This window comes from Silene latifolia, chromosome 7, assembly GCF_048544455.1.
Source record: "Silene latifolia isolate original U9 population chromosome 7, ASM4854445v1, whole genome shotgun sequence".
Classification (NCBI taxonomy): Eukaryota; Viridiplantae; Streptophyta; class Magnoliopsida; order Caryophyllales; family Caryophyllaceae; genus Silene; species Silene latifolia.
In genome coordinates, this window is record NC_133532.1 from 111,005,757 (window position 1) to 111,019,027 (window position 13,271).

The 13,271-nt window shown below is 38.1% G+C and overlaps 1 protein-coding gene across 1 annotated transcript; it reads right to left on the reverse strand.

Annotated features, from left to right (window-relative positions):
* Window positions 1-6,172: 6,172 nt before the first annotated feature.
* On the reverse strand, window positions 6,173-8,176 carry LOC141590518 (protein FAR1-RELATED SEQUENCE 5-like). Its single transcript, XM_074411106.1, has 5 exons — window positions 7,808-8,176; window positions 7,361-7,730; window positions 6,545-6,585; window positions 6,363-6,443; window positions 6,173-6,250 (listed from the first exon to the last, which is right to left on the reverse strand). The coding sequence occupies exons 1-5, from the start codon at window positions 8,174-8,176 to the stop codon at window positions 6,173-6,175; spliced, it is 939 nt and encodes a 312-aa protein (XP_074267207.1).
* Between the last annotated feature and the right edge of the window lie 5,095 nt (window positions 8,177-13,271).

Here is a 13,271-nt window from a genome sequence, read left to right on the forward strand (position 1 = left end):
GGCTGCGTTTGGAGACAACAAGAGGTTGACAAGAGCTGATATACTCTCACTACGTCCTAGGAGTCACACAAATTGGATGGTGTTTGAATGCTGGTCTCTACTCTTGAATTATGTCGAGAACAAAGAAAAGAGGCACAAGGGCAAGAGGGCCAACCATACTTTACTTAGGACTAGGTCACATGGTAAGTTGCATCGGTGTTAAATGTTTGCTTATGTTCAATAACATATGATTCTTTTACAAGGGAAATCTAACCCTTACATTTTTTTTTTTTTTTTTTTTTTAAAACTACAAAGATGCTCTACCGGCCGTGATGCAGAGGATAGTGAATAATCTGATATAAAGAACGAGTTGTTTGAAATTTGGGATAATTTCATCAACGCGAGCAAGGCAAATTACAGACTTGATGCCGAACTTATTTTTATACCTTGTTTGGCTGGCTATCACTACTTCTGTGTGTGTATTAATTTCCTCAACAAAGAGATTAGTGTGATCGACAAATCAATCGTATGCTAACTCGGGAGTCTTCATTCACTTACGACATCGCAATGGCAAAGTAGTAAGTCCCCCGAGTTGTCAAATTGTATGTTTACAGTTTCAGTTTCAGTTTCAGTGTTACAGTAATACGTATACTGTAACATTTTTATGTTGTTTCAGTGTTACTGTTACACCTATACTGTAACATTGTTGATTACTCAGATTTCTTAATTGATAGTAAAAGGAAATTAATGTTCTGCTTTCTCGACAGTGCCGGTTGCATGAGTGACTACCTGGACACAAAGGGCGACGTGAGGGTAACCGAAATGCTCCGCTATCCCGTGGTAAATGTGAAGTTTAAATGGCGTAAACGGGCTTCCGTATTTGAAGAGTCACCAGTATCACTATGACAAATGCCTCCAATTTTTTGGGATATGCAAACAAGTCTTCTTTGCTCAACAACACATTTTATCAAGGCGGGCATGTGCTTCCCAAATTGCCGCATGTTTGCTCATGGTCGACATCAACAAAATACGGGCTGAATTGTTGGACGCCGTTGAAATCTTCAAAAAATCAAAGAAAACAATCTGCCCGATATAGTCCGCAAGGAGGGAAGCCGCTAGAATGCTCAAAGGGAAGGCAACGGAAGATGAATTGTCAGACAAAGAACCACCGATTGAGAATGAACCGAAGCCACTCAACACAGAAATGCTCGTACTTCGTTTTAAAGTGAAAATCAAGTGATGTACTCTAAAACAATGTTACTTTAACAACGTAATAGTGGCTGTCATAGACAGTGGAACATATTTTGGAATATTTTGGAATATATTACAAATAAGTTTGTTACTGTGACAGTAACTTATTATATGCAGAATTCATTAACTATGTTACTGTAACAGTGTGACAGTTTCAAAAGTGAAAAGAGAAAACATAATTTGACGTTTTGAATTCTTCACTCTTGCAGCTGTTATAACTGCACTTCATAGGGAAAACGAAACATGGGTTGGATAAATTTCATGTCTTATTTTGTCTTTTGGAATTCAAAAATTAACTGTTTTTTTAAAGCATTTAATTTTGAAAACAGTTTTTAAAATGTTAGTGTTTTTTTTTAAACAAAAAAAGTCGAGACAAAATGAAAATAATGTTACTGTAACACTGTGATAGTAATAAATGAAAATTATAATAAAAGATTTTGACGCTTTGAATTCTCCACTCTGTGCAGCATTTATAACTGGACTTAATTATGGGGAACATGCACGTGGTTAACATCAATCATCATTTAAAAACAGTTTTCAAAGCAGCTTAATAAAAGTGGTTTTTAAAGCGCTTAATTTTTTTTTAAAAAAATAACTGTTTTGTTTTTCACAATTATCTATAAATAATCTCATTTTAAAAAACACAATTATGTTACTCAGTAATGACGGTTTTGACGCTTTGAATTCTACAATCTGCAGCAGCTTATCTTTCTAAAATGCTTTTCACTTTGTTCAAAGTGACATTTTTCAAGGCAGTTATTTTTTTTATTTTTTTTTTAAAACTGTTTTTTTTTTTTCAATTATCTATAAATAATCTCATTTTCATTCAACATTTACACTTCATTTTCTAAACAAAAAAATAAGCCAAGACAAATTCAAAGGTTTTTCATGTCTAATTTTTTTTTAATCTTTTGTAATATTAAATATCTATAAAGATTATGGATGGTTTAATATTACAACTGTTGCTAAAATTTCATTTATTACATGACTACCTTGCTCAAATTTAGGGAAAACAATTTATGTTTGTTTATAAATAGATTTTGTTTTCTCTAATTTAGGGAAAACAGTTTATTTTTCTGTTTTAATAGTTTTTTTTTTTTTTTTTTTTTTTTTTTTTTTTTTTGTTGTTGTTGCAAGAAGAGAAAAATGGAACGAATTCAAAGGAAACTAGAAGACACCAAGTTTGAACTGGAAGAAATGACAAGGCATAGAGATTCATTACTTGAGCAAAGTTATATCATCTCGATAGTAAGGTAATAGAAATGCTAGAACGAGTACAAGTGCTTGAAAATGACTTGAACAATGTCAAGCTCATATCAAGTTTCGATGGCGGAAAACAAGTGTATTAGGAAACAAATAGAAGAAAATAACTCAAGAAATACACTGAAAGTGATTTAGACCGTCAATTTCTCCTTGGTGTTACAGCTTTTAGGGAGTTATATGCTAAACTCAACCCTTCGATTAACAGGAAGTGGCCTCTTGTTGTCAAAGCTATTGAAGAGATGGAAGGTTAAAGGAATAATCTGAAAAAGGAGTTGCTAGAGGGCGAAAGCAGTGCTCATTCTCCTCCCGTGAATAAACGACTAAGAAGGAGTAAAAGATTTAATATTTCCTTTATCACATGCTTTATGCTTACTCAGAGAGCTTATATTTAAGTTAACTATCATTCGTTTCTAAGTATTTCGTTTTTAATCAGTGTTTGTAACACTTGTTTTTAATGAATGACATCTTAATTCGGTTAATTGTCCAATTTACAATTAGAATTGTGGTATATTAAATTGAACAACGATTATGTAACTATGTTTAAAATTGTCATAAAACGCTCCTAAAACGGAACGGAAAAAGGGTTTAGGGTTGGATTAGGCGGCACTGTTTCGCGGAGCCGCCTAATCCAACCCTAAACCCTTTTCCTTAAACAAAGGTTGTTCGTAGTACAACACTGTTACAGTAAAACCAAACTAAACACTAGGGAAGGACGGGAGCTAACCTGTTGTGGACGGGATTTAAATTTGGGGAAAAACACTCCTAAAACCTACGACAGGATTTAAATTTGGGGAAAAACGCTCCTAAAACGGGACGGAAAAGGGTTTAGGGTTGGATTAGGCGCACCGCTGCGGAGCCGCCTAATCCAACCCTAAACCCTTTTCCTTAAACAAAGGTTGTTCGTAGTACAAAACGATAAAAAAAACAAAAACTAAACCTAGGGAAGGACGGGTGATACCCTGTCGTGGACGGGATTTAAATTTGGGGAAAAACGCTCCTAAAACGGGACGGAAAAGGGTTTAGGGTTGGATTAGGCGGCACCTCTTCGCGGAGCCGCCTAATCCAACCCTAAACCCTTTTCCTTAAACAAAGGTTGTTCGTAGTACAACACTGTTACAATAAAACCAAACTAAACCCTAGGGAAGGACGGGAGCTAACCTGTCGTGGACGGGATTTAAATTTGGGTAAAAATACTCCTAAAACGGGACGAAAAAGGGTTTAGGGTTGGATTAGGCGGCACCACTTCGCGGAGCCGCCTAATCCAACCCTAAATCCTTTTCCTTAATAAATCGTGGTGTAAAAAAACCAAAACTAAACCCTAGGGAAGGACGGGTGATACCCTGTCGTGGACGGGATTTAAATTTGGGGAAAAACGCTCCTAAAACGGGACGAAAAAGGGTTTAGGGTTGGATTAGGCGGCACCGCTTCGCGGAGCTGCCTAATCCAACCCTAAACCCTTTTCCTAAACAAAGGTTGTTCGTAGTACAACAAAAACCAAAACTAAACCCTAGGGAAGGACGGGTGATACCACTGTCGTGGGACGGGATTTAAATTTGGGGAAAAACGCTCCTAAAACGGGACGTAAAGGGTTTAGGGTTGGATTAGGCGGCATTTAATCCAACCCGAAACCCTTTTTCTTAAAAAATCGTGGTGCAAAAAAACCAAAACTAAACTCTAGGGAAGGACGGCTGATACCCTGTCGTGGACGGGATTTAAATTTGGGGAAAAACGCTCCTAAAACGGGACAAAAAAGGGTTTAGGATTGGATTAGGCGGCACCGCTTCGCGGAGCCGCCTAATCCAACCCTAAACCCTTTTCCTTAATAAATCGTGGTGCAAAAAACCAAAACTAAACCCTAGGGAAGGACGGGTGATACCCTGTCGTGGACGGGATTTAAATTTGGGGAAAAACGCTCCTAAAATGGGACGGAAAAGGGTTTAGGGTTGGATTAGGCGGAACCGCTTCGCGGAGCCGCCTAATCCAACCCTAAACCCTTTTCCTTAAACAAAGGTTGTTCGTAGTACAACAATGTTACAGTAAAACCAAAACTAAACCCTAGGGAAGGACGGGTGATACCCTGTCGTGGACGGGATTTAAATTTGGGGGAAAAACGCTCCTAAAACGAGACGGAAAAGGGTTTAGGGTTGGATTAGGCGGCACGCGCGACGTGCCGCCTAATCCAACCCTAAACCCTTTTCCTTAAAAAATCGTGGTGCAAAAAACCAAAACTAAACCCTAGGGAAGGACGGATGATACCCTGTCGTGGACGGGATTTAAATTTGGGGAAAAACGCTCCTATAACGGGACGGAAAAGGGTTTAGGGTTGGATTAGGCGGCACCGCTTCGCGGAGCCGCCTAATCCAACCCTAAACCCTTTTCCTTAATAAATCGTGGTGCAATAAAACCAAAACTAAATCCTAGGGAAGGACGGGTGATACCCTGTAGTGGACGGGATTTAAATTTGGGGAAAAACGCTCCTAAAACGGGACGGAAAAGGGTTTAGGGTTGGATTAGGCGGAACAGCCGCGAGCCGCCTAATCCAACCCTAAACCCTTTTCCTTAAACAAAGGTTGTTCGTAGTACAACAAATAAAGACAAAAAACCAAAACTAAACCCTAGGGAAGGACGGGTGATACCCTGTCGTGGACGAGATTTAAATTTGGGGAAAAACGCTCCTAAAACGGGACGGAAAAGGGTTTAGGGTTGGATTAGGCGGAACCGCTTCGCGGAGCCGCCTAATCTAACCCTAAACCCTTTTCCTTAAACAAAACAAATCGTATAACTAATTGTATAACATCATTCTTTCGTAAAACTTAGGAAATATGCTCCTAAAACGGGACGGACAATGGTTCTAAAACAATATTTATTGTTGTATAAAATGTTGTAAGTCTTTGTATAAAATGTTAACTATGATGTCGGAAAATCGAATGACTTTTTATCGTGACATGTTATTGCCACAAAGAACACACAATTCTACTTTTTATTTTTACTTGTGACATATTATTGTCACAAAGAACACAAAATCCTACTAATTATTGCTAAGGTCACAATGTTACCGTAACATCATAACAAGATCAAACTTTTTTCTTTTTAGTCGCTTTCTCAAGCAGCCTACATCGCCTATGCGAAGAGGGCATGTTCTCCTGTCGTGGTAACTCTTTCTTTGCGATGTACATAGCCTCTTTGGCTTGGCTGCTTTTTCAATGGCCTGTTGTTTAGCCGACTTCAATCTTTTTCACGCCCTTGTTGCGTGCTTGTTCCGGAGGGTGGATAGTGACTTGAGACGACGAGTGCGGCAGCCTCAACAAAGATCTCCATCTCTTGGTCTTTTGTAAGCGGTTCAATACATAACTTCTACCGGAACTCAACTAGGAGGGATGCTAACTCTTCCGTGTGTTCAAGCAGGTAAAGTTTTGAGAACACCAACTATCCGACGGAACTCGACCATACGTTGCACAAATGATCATGTTATCGACGTAGCCATATATGAATCCTCAATGACATTCCCATTCGAATCAAGCACTCGAAGTAAAACAAAGAAAGTTACTGTTTATCATGGTGACAATGTTACTTTAAGAAATTATGGTTACAATGTTATCAGAAAACAATTATCAGTAACAAGTCAAAATCACATCACCGCAATAATGTTTTCGAATCAAACCTGTTCGCTGCGTGTGTGTTATTTAGCCAACGATCTACAATGTACTTGCTTGGTATTCGCCCAATTCCTTTGCCCTTGTACACCCACAGAATATGCCTGCAGAGTAATCCAATTCTTTCGAAACAGTTTACACTCGCATACTCGCATCTCGTGCTTCTAAGGTCCAACCTCACCTTGAAAATTTCTGTCTGTCTCAAAGATCGATTACATGAATTATGCGCACATGCTCCTCCTTCTCAAAGTCATCAACACCACATGAATCGGCAGCCATTACTTCTTTTTGAAACACCTTGAACACAAAGATGTGTGTATATAATAGCGCCATGCTTTTCTATAGGTAATTCTGTCTTAAGCTCGGGGAATGAGTGGTCGCCGTTATAATCATCGTACCTTCGTGTATAGCGCTGTCTGGTCCATAGCAGATTTGGAACCTGGTTTTAATGCAACAAGGATTCGGCAACAAATTATTTATGTAATAATGAAACAATGGTACTGTAACATACACTGTTCCCGGGTACTGTAAGGAATGAAAAAGAGTTGTTTACCTCATCCAAAATTCGACCAGTGTACCAAAGTGATTCTCATAGCGCTTTAAAAAAGAATTTGTACTTTCTGATCGCTGTGTTGTTCTTAATATGCAGCCCAAGGCAAGGTCACAATGGTAGGCAGGAATCCAATGGTGTCTGTCGTCGAACATTGTAGTCAACCAATCATTATCTTCCAAATCGAAATCTGAAATGACCTTCTCGCCACTTCTCTTCGAACTCCGACGGCTCCATATCGTGTCCCAAACAACAAGCGTTGAAGCGAGCAAGGAAGTCCGTGTCTCTCGCAGAGTGCTTTGAACCGACTTTGTCTCGTGATCTTTTGTGTAATATGCCACATACAATAACGATGCCTAGCTGTCTTGAAAACAGAAGGAAAGCCTTTTGTATGCCGTCATAATGAAACAAAGAAGTCGAACGTGATATTGACCATAGGGAGATAGGGAAAGAGCAAGTGAGTAAATTGAAGTAAGTTTGTTACAAAAAAACATTGTCACACTATTACCTTCTTTATGCCAGGGCATTGATCCGTGATCATGAATCGCGCTCTTTTTGTCCCATGGCAGTCAAGAAATGTTGAAAGGTCCATTGGAAGGAGATGTCATCCTCGTGTAACAGAGACAACCGCAAAACAACACCGACTTTCTGTGGTGATTAACACCTGTGAATGGTGTAAAAACCATATCATACTTGTTGGTTCTGTAAGTAGGGTCGAAGCTCACAGCATCCCCAAAGAATGAGTAGTTTCTAATACATGTAGCATCAGCCCAAAAGAACTTCGTTAGACGGTTTTGCGGCTCAACATCATAGGCGAAGTAGAACTGGGGTTGGGTCGCTTTGAGTTTCTCGAGTCGATCGATGAAAAGGTCAGCATCTCTTAACCCAATGTAGCACTTGATATCTCTTTGAAAGTTCTTAAAATCTATCAATGTAGCACCGATATTTTCATACCCATTGACAAGTTCCTTAACCTGTCTAAAGGTCAATCCAGCGCCAATATTCAACTTGGAGTTGTCCAAGATAAGCGTCTTCTGGAACATATCAAGGGATCGTGAAATCTTATCGAGATCTCTCTTCTACGCAGAGAGGTGAGACGATGATTGTGGACTTCATAAAGCTCGTCAATCATAGCTGGGCCATCAAGGCCATGTAGAAGGGCAAATCCGACGTACGCTCGGCATCCAATTCTTGTGATTTTAACTCGCCGTGTAATCGTACTAGTCAGTGACGAACCATCACCCATATTCTCATCATCCTTGGTTCTAGGACGCTGTTTCGGTTTAGATTCCCTAAACCCTTGACGGTTGCAGACTACGAATTTTTGGTGTGCAACACCACCTTGTAGTGTTTTCGTACTGTGCTTCCGAGGGGTAAATCCACGTGCCCGAGCATAAACCTCGTAGAACTTTATTCCAGCCTCAAGGGAGGCGAAAACTGCACCAATGGTAGGTCTAAACTTGTGCTCAACCACACGCATCCAGCGCTCACCTCCATTAGGCGTGTGAGATAGAACAAGCTGATTATTTGGTTGAGGATTGGGTTGCTCTTAGACAATTGGCGTAGAATGGGGTTGGGTGATAGTACTTGAGTCTGTAATACAAAAAGGAAAATACGAGTATTAGTGACCTGAAATACAACGGTGGTATTACAAAGAGTAACATTGTTACAGTAATACTAGTACTATGACAATGTAGTGACATAAGGATGGACGGGAGAACAGGAAATATGCGAAGAGGCTGGACTACAATTTAGAACAAGAAACTAAAGTACATTGAAGTAACAGAAACAAGAGGACATCCGTGGTACAAAGATATGTTATATGTGCAATGGAAATGAATATATGTGATTGTGTTATTCTTGTAACATTGATATTGTAACAAGTGAGCAAGCAATGACAATAATGAATATACAGACAAAGGACAGAATAAACAAGACAGGAAAAGAGGTCAAATATAATGAAATTTGACCTAAATTGAACGAGAAAATCAACAAATACAAGGATATTTGACCTAATATTTAAGACAAAAGCAACTACGAGTATAATCAAAGGAAAGGAGACCGTAAATTGAAGTAGAAGTGAACGGATTTCATTAAAATTGAAGCAAAAAAAATCGATTAACCTAAAAAACTGAAAAGCAAAAATAAAGACAAATTAATCAAAATTGACGGAATGTGACGATAAAGCAACTGCGATTGTAAGCGAAGCAGAGAGAACGCAAATATGAAAATTCGATAGGAAAAACAACAAATACAAGGAGATTGCACCTAATATTTAAGAGAAAAGCAAATACGAGAATAATCAAAGGAAAGGAGTCCGTCAAATTGAAGTAGAAGTGAACGGATGTCATTAAAATTGAAGCAAACATAAAATCGATTAACCTAAAAAACTGAAAAGCAACGGAATAATGAAATTACAATAGCGAATGATCAATGACATAGAATCCGGATGAAATCGCGAAAAGGAAAAATCGAAAACGAAAGGATTACGGAAATTACATTTTGCATGTTAATGTCGGTAGAATCTGCATCCATTGTAGCAACGAGAACCTGGAAAACACACGAATTTGATTGATTTGTGAATGAATTGATAAAAGCGAGTAAAAATAGGAACCTAGGGTTTGTTTGCTTGATTCGAGGGATTATTTTCGACTTAGAGAGAGAGATATAGAGAAAGCGAGGAAATAGACGGAGGAGAGAAAAGTGAAAATGAATTATGAAGGGGAGGTTTGAATTCTTAGCTTTTATACGTTTGTTATAATTTACGAAATTTAATCTCGGTAGTTGATTAGGAGTAGATCTAATGGATGAGATTAAAATGCTAGATTCACCTAAGATACCTAGACTCACTTGATGCAATTTCTATCTATCTATATATATATATATATATATATATATATATATATATATATATATATATATATATATATATATATATATATATATATATATATATATATATATATATATATATATATATATATATATATATGAGATCTAATGAGTCCACCTTAAGTCATTGAGTCCATAAGTCCCATTTAGAGCCCTTAGATTGTGAGGATGAATGGCTAAGATTACACCAAAAAGCAACTTATAATATTATAATAATATGTAGATTATTTACCTCTCTCCTTAGGGTGATAGACTCACTGTTCAAATTCTGCATGTTTGTTCCTCCATCAGTCATACGCACGTTATTCAACTTCCCTCCACTATCTCATACAACTCCTCTAATAATTTCAAAAAAACGTCCTTACTAATTCTTGTCTTTCATCTCACATTTCTTCCATTTTCTTTTCTTCATATCTTCTTCCTTACCAAATACAACAAATCCATTTTCTTCTCTATATTTTATCCCATTCAAACGCTCGCAGTTCCTATCTTTGTTTCTTTACCTCACTTTGAAGGTAATTCATTGATCATCCTTTATTCTTTTCTTTGTTGTAATTTTTTAAATTTGTAAATTATCCTTGAGTCGTAATTGTTATATTGGGGTTATTTCATTTTTGTATTTTGTTATTTATGAGTTTATGATTTTATTGCATGCTTAAATTTATGTGATTTTTAATATATTTGATTATCCATAAACATTTTGATTCATTAGCATGTTTGAATTTAATTCTAAGTGGGTAGTGCAAATATTTTAGTCTTTGAATTGCTAATTAAATTGATAGTGTAAATCTGAACTGATGGATAGTGTGAATGTATTTGTTAGGGTTTCAATCGAGCCTGTTTTTGGGGATTGTAAATGTGATGTAATTGGGACTGTGAATGTGAGGACCGCCCAAGTGTAAATGTGAACCCAAAAAAAGTGTAAATGTGAACAAATAGAAAGTGTAAATGTGAATATAGGAGAAGTGTAAATGTGAACAAATAAAGTGTAAATCTGACTAAATTGGAAGTGTAAATGTGAAGATACTAAAAGTGTAAATGTCAGGATAGAGTAAGTGTAAATGTGAACACTTAAAGTGTAAATCTGACTAAATTGGAAGTGTAAATGTGAAGATACTGGAAGTGTAAATGTGAAAATAGAGTAAGTGTAAATGTGAACACTTAAACTGTAAATCTGACTAAATTGGAAGTGTAAATGTGAAGATAATGGAAGTGTAAATGTGAGGGTAGGAGAATTGTAAATGTGAACAAATAAAGGGTAAATCTGACTAAATTGGAAGTGTAAATGTGAGGGTAGGAGAATTGTAAATGTGAACAAATAAAGGGTAAATCTGACTAAATTGGAAGTGTAAATGTGAAGATACTGGAAGTGTAAATGTGAGGATAGGAGAAGTGTAAATGTGAACAAATAAAGTGTAAATATGACTAAATTGGATGTGTAAATATGAAGATACTGGAAGTGTAAATGTGAAGATAGAGTAAGTGTAAATGTAAATGTGTAGACTGTTATAGGTTGACTGATATTGTGCATTTCTTATATACTTTTTTTTTTCCTGATTCAGATGGTATCTGATGGAGAACTACCTGAAAACGAAGAACAACCACAAGTTACCCCTACTGTTTCCGTTAAGTGTCGCCCCAACAGGCTTCACAAGCTTATTAGTAAGCTTAACATTGCTCAACGAGCCGCTGTACAGAGGATTGGATTTGGGGGGCTGCTTCACCTTAAACTCAGAACTTTCCCGCTTTCACATGTTCCTGAATTTCTCGAGGCTTTCAGCGATGGTTCTTATGTTTTCAGGGCGTCGGAGTTGAAGGAGTTTATGGTTACTAAGTATGATGTCTATGACTGTTTCATGTTACCTGTTGGTGAGAGAGAGATGAAAATAGTACCTAGTGGACATATGCCTGGTGCTAAAGATGAAAAATATATGCGCATAAAACAACTGTGGCGCAAAAAGTTCAAAGTGAAATCAAATTCTGATTCTATTCCTTTAGGAGACGTCTTCAATTATATTGAGTCAGAGCAATTCAAAGATGGAGGGGATGAATTACGCGCTTTGTTTGTCTTCTTAGCATTTCATCATTCCCTGCGCCGACATTGAACAACGGCATTGAAATTAAACTTTTGAAAGTGGTTGAAGATGTGAGTGCCATACCAGTATGACCGGTGCTCGTATGTATTAGAATGTTGAGCTAATCTTTGCAGTGAGGCTCGCAGCAGCGTGCGATCACATCTGCTTGGTTGTATCCCTTTCCTTATGATTACTTATTTTCAGCGGTATGATTACCGTGGTATGAGTTGCCCAGATGGCTTTCCACTTATTCAAAGATTGGGATCTCGAAGACTTTATCGAAGAGGTTAAAGGATGAGTTGGACGTGGGTCCATTGGGTCGAGTAACTTTTTTCGAAGGTGAAGTACCCCGATGTCAAAACAAGACCCACGATGAGAAGGACACTTTGTAATACGATGTTGGCCATAGGCGGCGCGCCAAGCGCCATTGGCAAGCCCTACGCCTCTTCTGATTTCAACGTCGGGTACAACACCCGATAAGAAGTTTATTCAGATTGAACCCCCCTGTTGAAGATGACGATGAGTTGAAAGCTAGGGCTGTAGATGTAAGTTTTATGTTATGAATGTTTAATTAATGGCATATTTTTTTAATATATATATATATATATATATATATATATATATATATATATATATATATATATATATATATATATATATATAGAGAGAGAGAGAGGAAGGATCAAGTGAGTCCACCAAAAAGCATTGAGTCCCTAAGTCCTCTTAGGAGCCATTGAAAAGATAGGATGGAGGGTTGAGATTGAAGGGGAAAAGGGAGGGATTAATGCTAAATGGAGGGGATTGAAGCTAATTAATCACTTTCCCTCACTACCTCCACTAATCAACCACTAATTTTACTATATAACATTTATTTTTCACTCACTTCTCTCTCATCTCACACAATTATCATTCCTTCCATCTCTCTAAAAATCAAAAACATTCAATTCCTCTCAAAAATCCAACAAAAATCAAAAACCAAATAATTCAAAAAAATCAAAAAAAAAATTTCCCCCTCATCAGTCATCACCCGCCACCACCACGATACACCACCCACCACTCACACACCCGCCACCACCACCACGACGCATCTCTCCTGCCGCCCACTCACACACCACCATCCACCCACACACCCGTCACCACCACTCCCCGCGACAACCACACACGACCCGATCAAAAACGCCACACACAACCAACTCCCTCCCTTTTTCTTCAGATCTGAGCCCCCGACAACAACCTCCCTCACCCGACTCCCTAACCGACCTCCCTCACTCGACTCCTCCCTCGAACACACCACCACCACCGCCTCCGCCTCCTTCAACCACCACCCTCACGCACAACAGCAGCCACCACCTTCCCCTGCTTTTTCGAACACACCACCACCCTCACGCTCCACACCAGCCACCACCTTCCCCTTCTTTTTCGAACACACCACCACCACCGCCTCCTTCAACCACCACCCACAGCAACCGCTACTTCCTCCTTTCTTTTTTCAGATCTGACCTCCTTTCTTTCTCGTTTTCCTTTTATTTTATTTTTTTTTATTTTTAAGATCTGATAACAACTAGTTGTGTAGATGTGTATTTGTGTTTTGTTTTGTAGTTGTTGTGT

Excerpts from the sequence above, each read along its gene's own strand:
- LOC141590518 (XM_074411106.1), bottom strand. The coding sequence starts at position 8,176 with ATGCGTGTGGTTGAGCACAAGTTTAGACCTACCATTGGTGCAGTTTTC. Across the intron at positions 6,444-6,544 it reads AGACAGCGCTATACACGAAG|GTGTTTCAAAAAGAAGTAAT; the intron begins GTACGATGATTA and ends TTTGTGTTCAAG. Across the intron at positions 6,251-6,362 it reads AGCATGTGCGCATAATTCAT|GCATATTCTGTGGGTGTACA; the intron begins GTAATCGATCTT and ends ATTACTCTGCAG.